At 42.6% G+C, this 19,594-nt stretch overlaps 3 protein-coding genes across 4 annotated transcripts; all 3 read left to right on the plus strand.

Annotated features, from left to right (window-relative positions):
* The first annotated feature begins 282 nt into the window (after positions 1–282).
* Positions 283–7,290, plus strand: LOC135606867 (GDSL esterase/lipase At5g45920-like). 2 transcript variants are annotated; one of them, XM_065098199.1, is made up of 5 exons: positions 283–441; positions 561–782; positions 3,308–3,375; positions 4,230–4,394; positions 6,936–7,290. In XM_065098199.1, exons 1-5 carry the CDS (start codon positions 343–345, stop codon positions 7,093–7,095), a joined length of 714 nt encoding a protein of 237 aa, XP_064954271.1. In that variant the 5' UTR covers positions 283–342; the 3' UTR covers positions 7,096–7,290. The 2 variants fall into 2 exon arrangements, with proteins under 2 accessions (XP_064954271.1, XP_064954272.1); XM_065098200.1 differs by having other exon boundaries at positions 4,230–4,372.
* Positions 7,291–9,094: 1,804 nt separating this feature from the next.
* On the plus strand, positions 9,095–12,277 carry LOC135606866 (transcription factor PCF5-like). The gene has a single exon (XM_065098198.1). It carries the CDS (start codon positions 10,455–10,457, stop codon positions 11,709–11,711), a length of 1,257 nt encoding a protein of 418 aa, XP_064954270.1. The 5' UTR covers positions 9,095–10,454; the 3' UTR covers positions 11,712–12,277.
* A 5,185-nt stretch (positions 12,278–17,462) lies between these two features.
* LOC103977013 (basic leucine zipper 6-like) lies at positions 17,463–19,553 on the plus strand. The gene is made up of 4 exons (XM_009392396.3): positions 17,463–18,494; positions 18,598–18,688; positions 18,828–18,954; positions 19,132–19,553. The coding sequence occupies exons 1-4, from the start codon at positions 18,028–18,030 to the stop codon at positions 19,293–19,295; spliced, it is 849 nt and encodes a 282-aa protein (XP_009390671.2). The 5' UTR covers positions 17,463–18,027; the 3' UTR covers positions 19,296–19,553.
* Positions 19,554–19,594: the final 41 nt, after the last annotated feature.

Genomic DNA, 19,594 nt, shown 5'->3' on the forward strand with positions numbered 1-19,594 from the left:
TTTACCATTTCAATGCTGTAAAATTAAGGGAACTCCTCATAACTTAGAAGGATCTTTTCCTTTTTTACATACGTCGGCCCAAGGAGAATCCAGTCGATATATACGCGACTCACTCGGTGCGCCGAGGTGACTCCAAATCTACGTGGCGGAGGAAACGATCAAGGGCCTTGTTTTGTTATGTTTCGCCACGTGGGAGGGTGTGTGTGTGGGGGGGTAGCTGTCTCATTCCAGACAGGGTACACCATCATATATGTTTATTCTATTTCGGCTATATATATATATATATCGGGGGGAAATTGAAGGGTCGGGTCGAAGTGGAACGCGGGCGACGCGAAAGCAGAGATGAGACCGAAGCTGGTGTTGTTCGGGGACTCCATCACGGAGGAGTCCTTCGGAGACGGGGGTTGGGGCGCCGCTCTCGCCCACCACTTTTCCCGCTCGGTGAGCTTGCTTTTCACCTCCTCGATTGATAGCTTCCATTTCCCCGTCTACCGATCTCGGCTGGGGTTTTCTTTCGGTGTTATGGTTCGATCTGTTCGATTCCCTGAATCATTTGTCAGGCGGACATCGTACTGCGGGGGTACAGCGGGTACAACACGCGGTGGGCGCTGAAGGTGTTGGATCGGGCAATGGACGGTGCTTCTTTCGGCGAGCCACCGGCGGCCGTCGCCGTCTTCTTCGGCGCTAACGATGCGTCCCTCTCCGACCGGAGCAGCGGCTTCCAGCACGTGCCCCTCTGTGAGTACGGCACCAACCTACGTGCCATCTGCTCCCTCCTCAAGGTACGTAACTTCTCCGCCCTTTTTTACTTCTACGTGTCGACACGGCGGAACAAAAACAAAGCAATGGCTTCTTGACACATCCATTTCAGACGGAACCGGATATGATTGCATACGTTTTCATGACATATCCATGTTTGTGTCCCAATCCGACTGTATATAAATGTATTTGCCTAATTCCGATTTGAATTAATACGTGTCACATATTTTTGTCCATATTTGTATATGTTTTTAAGAAAAATACAATCAAAGAATTTAGTATGCGTTTAATATATCTATCTGAATTTGTAGGATGAGATTTCCCCAATGTCCTATTCATTTTGCCCCTACTCGTTTTTGTCTCTCTTCTCGTTGTTATCATGAAAATTTATTACAAGTGAGTGTTAGAGGTTATGTTCATAAAAGTTTGTGGTGCTTGAGTGTACCAAAGTACCTGCAACTAAAAACAGCAATAGAAATGGATCATAATGTGCCAAGTGTTTGGGCTTCGATACATGAATCTTTTATGACAATTGAGCTCTTCTTGATGTAATATTTCAAACCAAAAGCTTTCCTAACCTCTTTTTATTGTTTCTAGAAAAGTTTTCTCTTCAACGCGACGTTCATTAACCACAACACATTTTCACACTCTTAGATGGTTTTCTCTCAATTTATTCTCAATCGGGCCTATACCTTGTGAGTGAAAACTTCTCTAGCTCAGTTTTCCAGAGACTATCTATCACACAAAAATGATTTTAGATTTATTCATATTGATAGGATGGCAGAAAATTGTGCAATCTGAACTAGTTGGAACATACAACTAAATGAGTTTTTTGCAAACAAAAGCATTTTTTTTTTGTAGAAAGGCCAGGTTATTTTGTATTATAATTAGATTATAAGAGAATTATTGTAACTAGACATACTCCAACGGCTGTAGCAATGGTCTCTATAATTGTCACTTTTGCCTCTAGTCTTTACGACCGCAACGAGCCTGTTTGTATTTGCATAACTGTTGGCTTTTCTTGCCTTGCTCATCCAAAGACATGCTCATTGCATTCCTCCTTCTCTTCTCTTCCATTGATATCTTGCATCTCTCTCTGTCCCTCTCAAGATCAGTCTCATTCTTTTACCATGCTCCTCAGCAATGTTAGTGAGTCAAGAAGGAAGAATGAGTCGTGGAGGGGGGTTTGACGGCATGTCAAGTGAGATAACTTGAGGCTTGGTACAAAGCATGGTATGGAAATATGTTGCTAGCCGATGGTGAAAGTGAGTGACAGCACAAGTTGTAAATGACCAAGGAGGCAAGGAGGTGAAGGCACACAATTATTGAGTGAGAAGTTAAGGTAACCAAATATTGATATACCGAAGAAGTATTTAAAACCTGAAGAGGAAGACGGAGGGTTAAGAGAACGGGCAAGGTTTTTTTGAACTTCTGAAATGGTGTTAATTAGTTCAGCCAGTCAACCGGTTCAATGACCTTTAGTCAAAACAGTTCCTATCAAAATCCGATGGCCATGATAAAGCCCCCTTATAAAGCAGACAAGGTGTGACATGTGGTCCTTGTTTCCTGTTGTGCTTTAAGCTATCAAGCAATTGCATCAAACTTTTGAGAATTTCAGTTGTTGTTCCATTTGACTTTGTTACTTCTAAAGCACCAATTTGCTCACCTTGTTTATGACCATCTTCTAAAGACCAGTGTTAAAGTTATTTTGGATGATTCTTCCAAAGTTTTATTCACACACACACACACACACACACACACACACACATATATATATATATATATATATATATATATATATATATATATATATGTGTGTGTGTGTGTGTGTGTGTGTGTGTGTGTGTAAGTCAGGAATAAAATTTATATGGCTTCATTGTTTTGCAGTCTTCTCCAATCTGTATGAGATTTTGGATTATTCTTCCAAAGTTTTATTTTATAATAAGATTCATGTTTTTAAGTTCTGACAAAAGTATACACTATGAATGAAATTTAGCATCATTTTTGCAAAACATTTGGTAGTAAATGATTAAAAAGAGATTTTATGGCTGTTATCTTGACTAGTGATGTTGGCCACAACAGAATCAATGGCTTAAAAGATCCATATGGTACTTAGGTACACACATTTGTACTATTCATACTCGTATACCAGCATAAATGGCACCATTCATACTCGTATGCCAGCATAAATGCTCACCAAAATTATAAATACTAGTCAGGCCAATACACAACGACTGATATTTGAAACATTGTTGGTCTAACTAACCTTTGCATTCATTTATATGTTACTTGAGTTTTTTGCATGGTTACAACATGACTCTAGGGTTTTAGCAGATGGATATATAAACTCCTTATATTCTTTTTTTTTTTTTTTGTATTTCCATCTCTGATTAACAATAAGAACACCTAATCTGTGATACCATAAAGTAGAATATTGGTTCACAAACAATTCTGTTTTGATAAGATTAATTTCCTGACTGTTTATTGGTTGCTAACTATTGAGAGATTTGGTGTTTGCTAAATCCTCTGTTTTTTTTTTTATTCCTAGGATAAATGGGACTCGACTATCGTGATCCTTATCACACCACCTCCGATTGATGAAGATGGTCGTATCCAGTAAGTATTTATGACCTTCAAATTCTAAACTTTAGATTTTTTTTGTATTACAGAACAAACACTCGAATTCACCATTCGCCTAAGTTTTCCTTCATAGATGAATTGAGTGGTGAGCCTATCACTAAGTGATGGTTTGCTGCTTGTTTGCATCGTGACTTCACTGCCTTCTTCTTGCTCTCACTCCTGTTCCTTTGTTGCTCACCTATGCCACCACCGCCTCCCTCTGGCTCCACCATTTCTCCTCTCCTGCTCCTACTCCATGATCTCTTTGTCTCTCTTTCTATGCTCATAGTGGTTCAATCAGTACTTATTGGTTATAAACTATATCTACACTTGGTACACTATGGTATCAGTAGAATACATTCCAGCCACTGATTGAAATCAGTGTCCGATCACTATTTAATCTTTGAACTCTACTCTTAGAAAGGTGAAGTTATTTTCATTTCAAATATTTGTGAAAATAGTTGAACAGCAGTAGCTAACAATTAGTTTCTCCCATATGCAGGAAATTAGAATAAAAACTTTCAATTTCATCTGCATTCATGTGTTTTCAAATGAATTCATGTTGCTGTGTGCTACTGTCAATTTACTGCAAGTACAAAATCCCACATTGATAAATTGGGAAAGCTTTATTGGTTAGATGAATTGTTGTGGTGTTCCTTTAATAGAATATCAGTGGACATGTGCAATGACAGGAAGCAAAATGAGGATGACTTTTTCTCCTTTTATATATAAGCAGTAGCCAAGAAAAAAATGATGAACCTGTATCAAAGATGCTATTTATAAGGTTCAAATGAATACAGCACATACATAAAACACTAATGCTTCTGTTTAATTATTTTCACTCCATGTAGGAATCCTTATGGAGACAACCCATCGGGTCTGCCTGAAAGGACCAATGAGGAGGCCGGTGCATATGCTAAGGCATGTGTTGCTGTTGCTGAAGAGTCTGGTGTTCCAGTCATAGATATCTGGACCAGAATGCAGAAATTTCCAGGTTGGGAGAAGTTATTTTTAAGGTAAACATATATCTCATATGTAAAATGAACTCGAAGTTATTGCCTCTCGTTGTTGTTGATCTTTTCATCAATGAATTTCTCTTTTATTCTAATGAGTCAAACTGGACTGTAAATATGATATAGGTCCTCTTTGTGTGAAATTTCTTCCTGACATGCACCTAAAGTGGATATCTATACGATGTCACCATGTTAAAATGTAACATGTAAAAATATGACAATACCATCCTCAATATACAATATCATCATTTTAAAAGAGTTGGAGATATTATACTTTGTTTTGGACAAAAAGCAAAATATGAACAATGAAAATCAAATCATCATGATCTTTATCATATTCTCTAACAGGAAGTTTTCCTTATTTCCCTTGATCTTCCAGACTAGATCTATGGGGAACAATAATTTCCATGTCTTATGTCAATCTCCACCTCCTTAACATTGTTTGTCTATATATTTTGTGGTTGTGAATTGAATCTAGATTTTCCTTTTTACATCCTAATCTTCAAACTAGCTCCAAAAGTGTTTCCTCATTTTGCAGAGTTCAGTAAAAAGAGAGTGAGAGTGAGTGGAAGAGTGAGCCAAAGACATCAAGGGAGTGAGGGAGGGCTAGTTAGAGAGCATTAGGGTGGGAGTGTGAGTAACAGTACTCAAGAAAGAGCCACAGAGAGAGAGAGAGAGAGAGAATCACTGTGAAATAGTGCAGATGTTTTAGTAGGTGAAAGATCTATGTTTGCTTGGCAAAATGGGGATTTGGGATGCTATGATAGATAGTATAGATATTTTAGTTGGACACCAACGATTACTTAACAATCAAGTCTAGTAACTTGAGTTGGATTGAGTCTTTTCTTGACCATTTTATGTGCTTATTGAGTCTGTAGATTGGTTTCTTTTTTGAGCCACTGTAGCTTGTTTAAGTACGTACTTATTAAAACATGAGTTATTGGGCTTGAAGCACAAGACAAATTCTATACTACATATTAAAAAATGTACTGCAGCATTGCTTATGCTGCATAATCTAACAATCATGGTCGGTCATATGCATAACATGATTGGAACAGAACAATTTTGTTTTGTGTTAGCGCTACCTGAATATCACCTGGTGTAACGGGGAGGGCTTTAGCATAGCCTCCAACCTATGTCAACTCTTAGCTAGCATGTGCTTGGGTGGCCTGCAATTATATACTATGCGATGCTGGCTTGTGGGCCTATTCTTGCACGTCTTAGAAAATTAGTTGTAGTTGTGCTGTGTTAACAAAGGGCTTCATGCCATGGTTTAGACGAGGCTTGGAAGTCCATACACTCTTGACCTAGTTCAGTACTCATAGCATGCAGGCTTATGCACCTGACACAACAATTGCCAAGCTAGGCTAGCATTGCCTACACTAAACCTCAAATATCATGTGGCATCTGACAAGTCTAATTCTCTATAATAGTTAATAGATGTTGATCATGGTCTTCTACTGGTGTCCTTTAGATCACACCTTTGATGTCTCATGAATTGGATATTTCAATGTTGTAACAGTATCTTTTTGTACATTGTTAATTTCTTTATGTTTGCTCCAAAAATTACAAACTTCAAAATTGGAAATAAATTAATGTTTAATGACCGGAGATTCTATTATATGATTGACATCTGAAGTTAACAAGTTCGCATGCTGGATCAAAAGACCATGTTAATACATTAGCAAAGAAACTATCTTTGATTATATGGTTACTCTTGGTCTTGGGTGTATATAAGAGTAAGCTATGACGTGAAATGGTCACATCTTTTCTTTGTTAATAGTAACATGATTTCTTATAGGTTTGTTAACAGGATGCTACACTTGGGTCTTCAACAAATTCCAATGGCCTTTTGCTTGTTTAAAGATGAAACCTAGGACAAATAATTGATCATTTTAAAAAGAAATGCAGCAAAGAGTAATCTGGCATCCAGACAGCAAGATGCATACTAGTAGCAGACTCTTTATTATGAGATTGAATGACTGCCCAAGTTCTTGTGGAATTACATCCTGATGTGTGAATACTCTGGGAAAAAGTAGTTCCTTTCTGGTAAGAAATGGCTTTTTTTATTGGCATGATTACCAAAAAGGCCAAAAAAAAGGTTTTGGGAAACAACCAGTTGAAGTATTAGCAGGGAGGGTTACGATGGGCATGTTTTCAGCGTGAACGTATATGTGTTAATTGCTTGGGGTTCTGAAGCAACGGACGTGCTGGAAATGTTAGATAGCCATGGGCTTGGATTAACGAAGACCAACTAGAGATCATGTTAAACATTCTTCTATCCTCAGAATTAACAAATTTATAATTTCGTTTGATTTGTTCAGAGACTATGTTCTTTCTGTCCAGGGATTTCACTATAGTTAATGAAACCATGCAGGTGAATTAGTTCTCTAGAACTCTAAAATAAATCTAGAAGCTTGCTGTCCGTTTTGGGTGCTTTCAGGCAATTCATTTCCTGTTTAGTTTTGATTATAAATTTCCATGGCTTATCATACATATGAAGTTCATCCTCAATGTAGTTGGAACAACTTTCTATGGTTGCAGGGATGGATTGCACTTCACTTCCCTTGGAAATAGGGTTTTGTTCGAGGAGGTGGTTCGGAAGCTTAAAGACACGGGCTTGAGCCTCGAGACCATGCTTGTGGATCAACCCCTCTTTTATGATATTGACCCCAAAGATCCTCTCAAAACTTTCTGCAACTGAGACTTTCCCACTAGTGTGCCTATTTTATGCCAATTAGCTTTAGCAAAGAAAAAGTTGTTGGTAGATGAAAATTTCCTGTTAACTGTTTAGCGATGACCTTCACTCTGGATAAAGCAATTGCTTTATCTACTTGCTTGCGGTCCTTTGCACGCCGGTGTCGAATGAATGAAGCTTCTGCCATAGACGATTCGTACAGGTATTAACTACTTGTTTTTATCATCTCATTACATGCCAGGTTAAGAATATTTTACACGCAACAATACATAAAATGATGCATGAAGAGAATCTTTCAATTAAAATAAATGGAGATGATTCTACTGGTTTATGGAAGCAAATTAAGTTGGTCAGTCAAAGTTTTCTAGGCTTGCAGTTGATTGGTCAGATATGGAAGAAAGCAGTGGCAATTTCGAGTGTGATTACTTTGCCTTTTTTCCTTTCCGTGTCATCTTTCTTTTCATTTTCGTTTGATGCTAACATAGGAGTGAATCAGGTGGTTTTTCTTTCAAAGAACTCAACTGCTTCCTTACCGATCAATGCACAGTGGTTTAGTTCTGAGAAAGTATGGCTTCTCTTCAGCAACTATTTTTCTTCCAGAAAACTAAACTGACTCGTAGAATTTAATGCAGCTTGACTTCGACAATCAAAGCGATGAGAAAAATAAAGCTGCTTCATTCTCACTTGATGGTGGCGTGAAAAGATTACCTTTACCTATCATCAACTCTCTCACTGTATTATAAGAATAATTCTTCTTATGATATTATTCATATTTTTAATATGATAATGTTGTGATATGAGGATACGAAGAGACCTCCTCGTAGATATGCACAAGTGCCAGTTTGATGATTCATTCCATCGTCGTAGACTAGAGATGGGACAGGCGACCACTCTCGCTCCATCAGACTGAGATATTTCCAAGTCAAAGTCAAACATTTCCAGAAAATTATTGTAACCAATTGAACCTTCAGAGTGTGTGGAGGAGAAAAGCTTCATTTATTGGTGACGAAGGGGAGAGAGAGCCAAGTAAAAGCATTTATTTCGTGAATGTGATTTTGTGGTCGAGTCTTTCAATCTATTTTTGTCTCCTTGGTGAAAGTGAACTAAAATTTTCCCCCAAAAAAGAAAAAGAAAAGTCGAGCTCTCGGTCTCTCATGCATGTTCCAAAATATCCATCGGGCCTTATCGTGGAGCAACAACACCCAGTCGTATGAGTTTGACGGTCAAGGTCGACATCGCTGTCCACATTGATTTTTTTGGCTGAGACGAAGCTCTTTTGCTGTAATGTCGGACTTCTCAAATGGGTCAATCAATACACACAGCACGCGCAGACTTGCAGGTTACTCAAATCTGATGTGTGGACGATGTAAACCATGGAAATCGAGAAGCTTACTGCTGCTGCGTGGCTGAGCAAGGAACAGATAGGGGTGTGTGTGTGTGTGTGTGTGTGTGTTTCACGATTCTTCACCAAACGGGACACAGAAGAAGGATGCATGGGAGGAAAAGAAAACAAGAGGCGGTCGGCTACCTAAAGTGGGGCGGCTCTTCTCGGGCGGCGAGCAGAAGAAAGCGACGGCACGCAGCACCCTTCACACAAAAAAGTCCTCCTTTTCATGTCGTCCTCTCCGCTCCACAACTGTAAACCTCCCTCTCCTCCTCTCCCCAGAACAAGAGACGAATAACTTTACTGCAGTAGATGCGCATGCAACATATAGCAGCCACCCCATCTCTGACGATAATTTGCACGGATTGATTATGAAGTCGCAATTATTTGTCTATATGGTTTGAGAATGTCGTCGTTAATTGTTGGACTTTGGCTGTCCCAAGGCAACCGGTAAAAGAGAAAAGTAAGGGATGAAGCAAGATTTGGATTCTGCTTGCCGGCCGTGGGAGAATTGCCAGGGAATCTTTGATGATTGCTAGATTTCAGGAACAGATAGCATAGATTGGAAAGCGAGGAGAAGAAAGAAAGAAAGAAAGAAAGAAATGGGGGGCAAGATTGTAATCTCAAGAGTGTACGAGGGCATGCAACGGGGTGTAATCAAGCTGATGCTCTTCGTTCCGGGGATTGTCGTGCCTGTCCGCTTGTATTATTTAGCCAGCAAAAGTAGATGATTGCCAAGTCACACTCGGTTGCAGTGACTCGAGCACGAAAAGGCAAAAAGGGAGACGTCGGCCGGGCGCTTGGGCGGAAGGCCAACCATGGGTGGCAAAAGGTGACGTCTCTTTTGGCCAAAGCAATAAAGGAGCGAGAAAACCCAAAAGCTGTAAGAGTCGCTTTTCAAGCTCAGAAGATGTATGGGAGAGAGAGAGAGAGAGAGAGAGAAAGAGGCATGAGGACGGAGGGAGGTCTTAAACAGAGGAGCATAGTGCTGTTGTGACAAGTACTTTGGCTCTGCTGACCATCCAACAGAGTTGGTCATGGTGATGAGGTGGGACGCCGAGATTGCCGCTATCTTTAATCCCTGACGCCTATTTTGTCCTTGCCAACACCACCCTCCCTCTCTCTCTCTGTCGCTCGCTCTCTCTCTCTCTCTCTCTACTTTCTTCCGCAGTAGTTTCCAATAGGCCCAGTCCCAAAACAAGGATACTTGTTTCCTTTTCTCTCTCTCGTCTTCTTCTCCCAGTCTTTCCAACTATAACGCAAATCCTCTTTACCCATCCATATCCCTTGCCTTTGATCCGCTTCCATCCTTCTCCCATCCCTGTGCCGATCCTTGGAAAAATGTGGTGGCCGAGATCTGGCTTGTATCGAGGATAATTAGCCCGAAGAAAAGAACAGTTCTGGTAGCTTTTTCTGGAGTTACCTAGCAAGTGACGCTCGCCGTCTCTCTCTTTGTTCTGTTCCCTCGTCCTTGAAACACTGTGTTGGCTAGACTGACAGCGCAAGTTCTGGTGCTGGTGATGGAATTCTGGGGCCTGGATGGCCAAAACTTTCCGGAGAGGAAGCAAGAGAGGCGCCACCACTACCAGCAGCAGCAGCACCACCACATGCTTCCAGACGATCATCAGCAGCACCAGGGGAAGTGGGGGCAGGAAGTTAAGAGAGATTGCACGCATTGATAATAGCAAATCGAGCAAATCTGAAGTCGCAAGTGCGGTAGAAGAGGGACAAGGATCTGGATCCCCGGAGGACTCGTTTCCGTCAATTACAACGTCAGCCAAGAGAAAGCGAAGGAGGGGAAGAAGAAGAAGAAGAACAGAGCCGCCAAAAAGCTGTGGCAGTAGCTGCACAAGTACAAGCTACGGAAGGCCACCGTTTGCATCATCTACACCGCCACAACCAGCAGACACGAAGCCGGGGTTTAGCCTTCTCGTCGATTGCCACGGCTTCGTCTTCCGAGTATGCCCAATTTTCGGAAAGGATGGGGGAGCACCACAGCCACCATGGAAGCCTCGGCTTGCACCAGCTCGCACTCCACCATGACCAACAGCAGCAGCAACGAGAACAGCGGGCACAGACCCACTCGAGGTTGGGAAGGCTGAGGGCCGCCGGCGGGGAGATCGTGGAGGTTCAAGGGGGCCACATTGTGCGGTCCACAGGCCGGAAGGACCGCCACAGCAAGGTGTGCACCGCCAAGGGACCCCGCGACCGTCGCGTCCGTCTCTCCGCTCACACCGCCATTCAATTCTACGATGTCCAAGACCGCCTTGGCTACGACCGCCCTAGCAAGGCCGTCGATTGGCTCATCAAGAATGCCAAGGCCGCCATTGACCAGCTTGCCGAGCTCCCAGCTGCCTGGATCCCCACTGCTGCTGTCACTGCGGACGCCGCCGCCACCTCTACGTCCTGTGCTCCACCGAGCAGCCGATCCCCTGCCACCGAGTATCCTTCTGGGGAGTCCAGCAAGAAGCTAATACCAGTTTCCATGCCAGACTTTCCTACTGCCTTCAGCTTCGGCGGTCCCAAAGGCACCGGTGGAAGCATTAGTTTCCTCCCGCCCTCATTGGACTCCGATCACATTGCCGATACCATCAAGTCCTTCTTCCCGATGGCTGCTGCTGGTGGCACCACCATTTCGCCATCCTCTATCCCTTCAATTGGCTTCCACAACTACCCGTCGGACCTTCTCTCGCGAACCAGTGGCCGAACTCAAGACCTCCGCCTCTCTCTCCAATCCTTCCAAGATCCCATCTTTCACAACGCCCAATCCAACCAGCAGCACCATAGTCCAACTCCTGCGCACCGTTCTCTACTCGCTGGCTCCTCCCACCTCGGCTTCGACGCTGCCTCACCCGGCTGGGCTGAGCAGAACCAGCGAGTGTCTGAATGGAATGTGGCGGAGACGAGCGGCGGTGCTGGCTTGTACGGATTTGCTTTCAACGTTCCACCACTGCAGGCGGTGCCGCTGCACTCGGTGCTCGGCCCAAGCCAATTTCTCACTCAGAGGGGACCCCTTCAGTCCAGTAACTCGCCTTCGGTCCGTGGTTGGGCGGACCCTGTCGCTCCCACATCCGAGCTTCACATGCAACCCGTGCTCCATCCCTCGGCTGCCTCCATCGGGTTCACATCGGAAGCCGACTTCTCGGGGTTCCATGTTCCGGCACGGATTCAGGGCGAAGAGGAGCACGGCGATGTCCCCGACAAGCCGCCCTCTGCTACCTCTGCTTCTTGCCAATGATGGAGCGGAAGAAGAGAACCAGAGCACCCCGGATGACTACCACCCCACTCGTAATTCCCCGTTTAATCGGTCTATGGATCTCTTCGTTTGTATAAGCCTTCGGTTCTTCTCTTACCTCTGTTCCATGCTTCTGCTTTCGATCGTTTGCCATGATGAGTCTAGGTTGCCGTGACAGTCGTAGTTGCTTCTTGTTGTCGTCATGTTTTCTTCCAGCTATAGCCGAATCAAAGGTGATGGAGTTACTCTCCTTTAAGCAAATCTTCCAAATCGTGCAAGTAATGAAGAGCATAAGACAATATTTTCTTTCTTTCATATGAGGAGTTCTCTCTCACTCCGATAAGGAGGCGATGAAGGGAAGCGTCGAACTACACGTTGAATCGTGCCGGAGGAACAACTGATGGCAGTATCTTCAGCGTACTCCTCGAGGCCTCGAACAACCAACCAAAAGAGACGGATTCCATCACCAATCGAGGAGAGGTCTCTTTCTATGAACAGCAGCAGCCGCTTGTAATTGTAATGCTCGCCTTGGTGCTGGGAAATAATGCCAAATCTAATGACTTGTCTCACTAGACATGTTCATCGAATGATCATAAATTTAAAGACTTTAATATGAATATAAACTGTAGCAATAAATCGGTCATAGCAAAAACACGTAGTCCTATCTATTTTCTAGAATCGAGGGGGACACCACAAGTGATCTAAAACAAATGTAGTCCTATGTATTTTCTAGAATCGAGGGGATACCACAAGCGATCTTTTGTACAACGAGTCTCGAATTCAATACGATAAGATACAAAGAAATATTAGGTTGACGATCACATCCAACTAAAATATTATTAGTAAAAGTAAGTTGTATCGACACAAGTATTAATTTTTTTTATGATATCATATGGTATAATTTGATATATTGATGTTGGATCTAAATCCTCAATTATATTAGTTTAGAAATCGGTATAAAAGAGAAATCGTCTCGTAATATATATTATCGATTTCAAGAATCATCGTAACTTAATTTTATTTAACTCTTTATTCGTTCGACCCAATTAATAAGAAAGAATATGATGACGGAAGTAAAAGAGGCTTAGAGTTCATCCGAGCAGAGAATACGCTACATAGAATCTGAGGAGCAGATAGAACTATTTAGGGTTTACCAAAGAAAATTGCGATGATAGCTTTAATGTTAGATTGCCTATAGAAACGACTGGTGGACTTAAAACGGCTAGAAACCACATAAACCAAATGTAAGGTTGCCTACAGACAGCAGACGTTGTTTCCCACTCTTATGGTACCAAGTCGAAGCTTGTCTGTTTGCAATGGAGTTTGCTCCTCCGGAGATCATCAAGTACGCGATGACAAGAAAGTGCGCAGTGCGTCGGTGTGCGTGCAGTGGATACCACCGTGCCTCCGTTTGGCAACAAAACATACGGAGCGAGGAGATGAGGGAGCATTTATTTCTATTCTTAATTGGGATAACAAGTCTCAATTCATCTTCAAATCATTTTCCTGCCTTCAATTTTTGCAGGACGGCTGTAGTCAATTCTATATATTTACGAGGCTTAGTTTGATGGCTTTTCTTTTCCCTCGATCCTTTCAGAACATTTCTTATAATCTTGCTAGTAAAAAAGGTACAAGCTGATAGTTCGATAGCCATTACAGTTCATGTACATCAACCTTCGTTTATAAGTATATAAGTCAACTTTTTGACTAGCGTCAATGGTCAAATTTTGAACACTCAAACTCTCTCTAACACCACTCAATACTGAGTTAAGCTTGGAGGGATTAAGTCGAAAAATCTCTAACTTCAGTTTGTGTGCAGGAACTCAATGAGAAAGGAACAATAACCCTATGAGGGAGAAAGAGCAACTCCTTACTCTGCCTCAGATCGATCTAAAGACGAAGCCTAGACTCAACCTAATGTCGACCATCCTTGTTCAAGCAGCCACGAGGGTGGCTTTATGCACTCGGGATCATACCAAGCTGTGTTGACTTATCTACAGTAACAGCGACAAACTTATCTACAGTTAATGAGAAGTTTGATGCTGTGATGCTGAAGTCGTCGAGTTGCAGTCTACAATAACATTACAAAATTTAACATTTCGATCAGTTTCATATCAAGAAATTGGCTGTCAATGGATTCTCCTCACGACGTGAAGACGAGTCCTCTCACTCGTCAAGTATTTGCCCGACAGCGTGTCAACTTTATCCGTCGAAACTCATCATGCGTCCTTCATCTCCCTCTCTCTTTCTCTCTCTGATCAAACAAAGCAACCTGAATGCGACGTAACGGCAGCCATTTACGCAGGTAAGAAGAAGAGAGACGAGCTCAGGGTGGGTAGATGAATCGGCATCATCACCATACGGGAGAAGATGAGGCGTCGTTGTCGCGGGATGCACTTAGTAGATGGGGATTCCTTACGGCCGGCCACATGAGCTGTTCCCGTCGCTGGAAGAGACAACTTGTGTTGTTGTTAATTAAGCATGATTACAAAATCTATCTACACGAGGTTTAATTTGTTTGCGAAAATACTCTCAGCTTCAATATTATTCATCAATAAAATTTGTTGAAAGCATAAATCTTTGGGTCTACGTAATTTATTGAATGCCATGTTTGTTGAAATATTAAATTATATTTTGTGATTCGATGTGATCTCAGTTTGGGAATCGTAGTCTTAAGTTATGAGGTCGTATCATAATTGAATTCAAAGTATATCAAACGTTTGACATGATTTGGGCGGAGAGATGAAATTGAACAAACGATCAAAAAATCAAGATATGAAAGATAGGTAAGTTTTATTTACGTTTTTTTTAATTATTTCTCATATTCTCTCTTTTATGTGCTTTTTTTAATATTTATCATTATTTTCAGATCAAACCCTATAAAATTGCATTAGGAGTACTCGCGTAAAGGTCCCTCTTATACTTAATTCAGAATTACAAAGATTCAACTAGATAATGAGTTTATTTGATATATGATAAACTATCCCCGAGGTATCTTATTATAATAAGATATATGATCATTATATTTAAGAACATGGTTAAATTCCTTCAACATTAGATATCTGAGAGATTATGACATAACGATTGATTGTGTAGCATTGAACTCAAAGAATATTGCATAGTGGTTTGTTGAATCGGATCTCGTGTATCAGTTTTCAGATGACTAAATCGATCACCACATTGTTCGGAGAGTGATGATACATCGATCACATGATGATGAGGTATTATATATGACAAAGAGGTGTTGGCCAATGAAAATTTCATGATCATATATGCTGGTTTATGCATTGCAAATTACTCTTGTTGCATAGAAACAAGTATATACTTGCTTGATTTTGAGTGTCAAATCACTTTGATATAGGTGCACAAAATTACACTAGTATTACTTAAAATATGCGTACAAACAAAATTTTGTTCCTTGTCAAGTTCTTAGCAAATACAACTAATCGATGGGCTCACCCTCTAAACACATGATATATGATAAGAAATATTCTGACAATCAATCTCATCCCATCAGTTTATCTTCAATGGAGTGTTAATATGGAAAATGAAGGCCCAATCACCCCTTAGAAGGTAGTGGCATGAAGGTAGCTATGTCCTATCGACTCACGTAGATGATAATCCACGAGACAGTGGCCTATGGGTTACCGTTTGGGTCTACCCCGTTGGTTGGCCCTCGTAGATAAAACATCAGGGAGAATGTATTACAATCGTTACATGCCTACTGCCCTCATGGACAAAACGCTAGAGGAGAGGCGTTATGACCATTACAAGTGATTTTTGATCGAAAGATAAGGCATTACGATTGTTACAAGTGATTCTCTTAATCGGACATATATAAAAGCCGACCTCCGATGCTAGCTCAAGGGTTGGATCTCTCTGAAAAATAACACATTTATACTTTAAATCACCCTAAACCTAATTTGAGTATCGGAGGGGTCGAGTCAGGAAAAACCTCTCGGTGTTGATCTTTGTGTAACAACTAGGTCAACCACGGTATGCTTCTCACAACAATATATTTTACATTATTCAAGCGGGGGTAAAAAAAGGAGATTGAGACATAATTAGAAATAAATTGAGGAGGCTTTTCCTCGTTTAAAATCTTTATAATCGATGAGCATCAAATTCCGAATGCCTTCCGTTAGAGCTACTCTTACTTCAGTGCCTCCCTTGATGACACTGATTTAGTAGCTTCGGTATTTATTAGGTAATTTGGTATAGACTACATCAGAAATATACACTTTTTTTTGCATAGAGTTATGCTGAATCAATATAATACTGAATCGAATTTTATTTTTCTTTCGAATTGGACTTAAGCAACCAAATACGGGTTTGGTCAGAAAAGAAGAGGAAAACTTAAAATTGATTTCATAAATAGAATCTCAAAACTAAGGCCCTCATTTAAAGGGACGTATGAGATAGATAGATACTTTTCGGGTTCAAGAGGATCATCCACAGCCAATACACACAATAACTTTCGATCCATGATGCACAATAAGTTTGTGAATTTTAATACCTTTAGCTACTAAATCATTTCCGATCAATTCTCGATGTTTTTGTGAGCGGCTCTCAATCTCTTAACTCATGTGGAATTATTTCTTAGTCCTACATATATACACATTGTTTTGCTCAAAGATGCAAAGAGACGAGCAATTGCTTTTCTTACGTGGAAGGAGGACAATAAAAATCACATCTTGGTAGGTATAGTGGAACATCCATTCATGGGCAGCTACAACTTGACTTGAGTTCAGATGTGAAACTATGGTGAGCTCTATCAACTCAATGATTGTATATGAATTTGCAACAACAGGAGCATGTTTTGCACTACTGCTGGTGCGTTTGTATTTGCTACCGTGCATTAATGGTGAGACCTCTGCGATCCCTTTCCATTCACGTTGGTTCCATACGTTCTATAATTTCCAACAGCTATGCTTTATGCCTTCAATGTATTATCTCTCTCTCTCTCTCTCTCTCTCTCTCTCTCTCTCTGCTCTCTTCCCTCACCATCCTTTGGTCCAATCCTCGCTTCTCAGTCATTCCATGATTAGTGTTACGATTCACAAAGTCAGGGAAGTTTCAGCGTCAATCACGTATGTCAACAGGAATTTTCTGCGTGCGCTTCTTCTGAAGACTCCGATTTCTTATCGCTTTCCGATCCCATTAAATATGATTTGGATGGGCTCCGCAATGATGCCATCCACCACAATAATGTATCTGATATGCTACTCTAAAGATTCCACTTGAAAGTGCATCCGACAGAGGAATATGAACGTATGTAGGCTTTACAGTGAAGGAGTCGTCCATTTCCTCGGAGTGTCTGTCTGTCTGTCTGTCTCGAGACTATCCCATTCTGAGAATTCTTTGGATGTATAAGAAGTCTTATCCCATCGTTCCTCCTACAAATCTGGCGTTTCTTTCCCCGAGGAAAATGCTCTACATATCGAACACAGGCTCGAAGCTGGCAGAAGAAGCACGGAGGGGGAGGGGGAGGGGGAGGGGGAGGGGAGGAACGAAGGTGTAAAGGTGGTGGACGCTGGAAGCAAAAGCAGTATCGGAGAAAAAAAGGAGAGCGCACATATGTGATCGATGCATGTGAACGAGCATAAAACAAGGCTGTAAGTGGCGTGCAAGCAGCGCACATGGAAGAACGTGAATTGAATCCAAGGTCTTCCCTCCTCCTCCTCCTCCTCCTCTATCATTCCCCCCACACCCTTCTTAGCCCACCACCTCTTCATCGCATCGCCATTATTATACTGGCCACCGGGCATCCTTTCCTTGTAGCTCCGGTAGTGTAGTTATATGTGTATTGTGCGGAAGAGAAGCGCATGAGAAAAGCTATTCGACAAATAAACAAACACCCAAAGTGCACACAGCCCACTCCCACCTTCGGAGGCCTCATGTTGTGGTCACATCAGCATGTGGCGCCAGTTAATATAACTGTTCTCTTGTGTTACTACTGCTGAGCCCCAACTCTCACGCATCCTCCCTGCCCTCTACCTCCACCCAGCTGTTGCTAGCTGTCCCTCTTCTCCTTGTCATGTGACGCCTCTCCTCCTCCTCCTCCACCTCCACCGATGCCTGCCTTCAATCATCTTCGACGAGGGAAACCCACTGCCAATGCGCCACAGCAGCAACGGCAGTACAAGAGTGTTCCTTGTTCCTTGTGAGGAGATGGATAGACCGAGTCATCGCCTTTTTGCCACTACAACACCATAATTCTCACTGAATTCTTGTGCCTCGATCTTCGCATTACCTCTTATCATCATCGGTTCCTTCCTTGTAGTATTTGCATTATCTTTTTCTTCCTTGGCTTCAGCGAATGGCGCAGTTGCCTCCTAAGATTCCCAACGCCGCAACCGACTGGCACGGTTCTGTCCACCACAAGAACTTTTGCATGGGCACTGCAGACTCGTGGGTGGACGAATTCCTCGACTTTTCTGCCGCCAAGCGCGCAGCGCACCGGAGGTCGGCGAGCGATTCGATCGCGTTCCTGGAGGCACCGGTGGAGAGTGTTGGCGTCGGCGGCGGCCATGAGTTCGGCCGGCTCGATGATGACCAGCTGATGTCAATGTTCTCGGACGAGGCGCCACATTCGCCGTCTGACGCCGTGCCTATCGACTCCTCCAACCCACTGCAAGCATCGGATGACAACCATACCGACGGGGAGAAGATAGAAGAGAAACAGCGGATATACGAGGCGCATAATGTTCCGCAGATTGGGAGATGTGCGGAAGCCAAATTGGCTACTGGTTCAGAGCAAAATTTTGACCCCAAGAGGGTCAAGAGGTGAGCATCAAAACCTCAATGTAGTCCACGGCTGACTGTTTCTCGTGGCCGATCAAATTAACCTCACAAATCCCCAATTTTATCTCTCTTCTTTCTCGAGCAGGATATTGGCAAATCGGCAATCAGCGCAGAGATCCCGAGTGAGGAAGCTGCAGTACATCTCGGAGCTGGAAAGAAGCGTTACTTCATTGGAGGTACTTGGATCCTCGAAGCGCTGTACTTACATGACAAATTATACGACTGTGGTGCTGTAGATGAATCAAAGCTAATTCATACCATACCATGACATGAATTCTCGACATCGGGCTTCCTTCTTTTGCCGCTGATCCGAAGACCGAGGTGTCAGCATTGTCCCCTCGAGTAGCTTTCCTTGATCAGCAGCGATCTCTCCTGACCATGGGCAACAGCCACCTCAAGCAACGAATTGCTGCTCTCGCGCAGGATAAGATCTTCAAGGACGGTAAGTCTGCATGACTTGGTGTCACCATTGCAAAGCACTAAGGCCTTTTAGAGATGGATAGCATCTGGTAAATTGGATGGCAATCTATGTAGCTTTCTTTTCTATAGAAAGGGTAAATTTATGTTAGGAACGTGCGAGAAGGATCTATAGAAATGTGGTTTGTATACGCAAATGCAGCTCACCAGGAGGCACTGAAGAAGGAGATAGAGAGGCTGAGACAAGTCTACTACCAGCAGAGCCTCAAGAAGATGGCAGATGCCACCACCACTGACACCACCTTGCGCGGTGAGGAGCTACGCAGCAGCTGCAATGCGGCAACTGACTGTGCCCCTACCACGTGAGAGATGATACCGAAGGTGACAGTAATCGGCCGGCCCTGTTTCCTTGACTTGGTCGGAGCAGGAAGTTGTAGTTATATATGGCTGTAGCCTAATTTTCCCTGTGTAATTTATTTTAGTTACACCAACTGTAACTGCCATTCTAAGTTCATTCGGGTCCTTCGTGATGTGGGAGTGAAAGGGATGGGATGTAATGCATGGATAGTGCCGGAGAGAGGCTTGTCGGGGTGCTCTTTGTACCATTAATGCGTGTTCCTTTCATGGTTGCATTGCATGTGATCTCTTCTTCTGGGAGGACAGGG

Source organism: Musa acuminata, chromosome BXJ2-3, assembly GCF_036884655.1.
Source record: "Musa acuminata AAA Group cultivar baxijiao chromosome BXJ2-3, Cavendish_Baxijiao_AAA, whole genome shotgun sequence".
Taxonomy (NCBI): Eukaryota; Viridiplantae; Streptophyta; class Magnoliopsida; order Zingiberales; family Musaceae; genus Musa; species Musa acuminata.

What these genes read in the sequence shown, in the direction of transcription:
- LOC135606867 (XM_065098199.1), top strand. Translation starts at nt 343, where the DNA reads ATGAGACCGAAGCTGGTGTTGTTCGGGGACTCCATCACGGAGGAGTCC. An exon ending in CCATCTGCTCCCTCCTCAAG is followed by an intron (nt 783 to 3,307) that starts GTACGTAACTTC and finishes TTTTATTCCTAG; the next exon opens with GATAAATGGGACTCGACTAT. An exon ending in TGGGAGAAGTTATTTTTAAG is followed by an intron (nt 4,395 to 6,935) that starts GTAAACATATAT and finishes CTATGGTTGCAG; the next exon opens with GGATGGATTGCACTTCACTT.
- LOC135606866 (XM_065098198.1), top strand. Translation starts at nt 10,455, where the DNA reads ATGGGGGAGCACCACAGCCACCATGGAAGCCTCGGCTTGCACCAGCTC.
- LOC103977013 (XM_009392396.3), top strand. Translation starts at nt 18,028, where the DNA reads ATGGCGCAGTTGCCTCCTAAGATTCCCAACGCCGCAACCGACTGGCAC. An exon ending in GAAGCGTTACTTCATTGGAG is followed by an intron (nt 18,689 to 18,827) that starts GTACTTGGATCC and finishes GCTGATCCGAAG; the next exon opens with ACCGAGGTGTCAGCATTGTC. An exon ending in GGATAAGATCTTCAAGGACG is followed by an intron (nt 18,955 to 19,131) that starts GTAAGTCTGCAT and finishes ACGCAAATGCAG; the next exon opens with CTCACCAGGAGGCACTGAAG.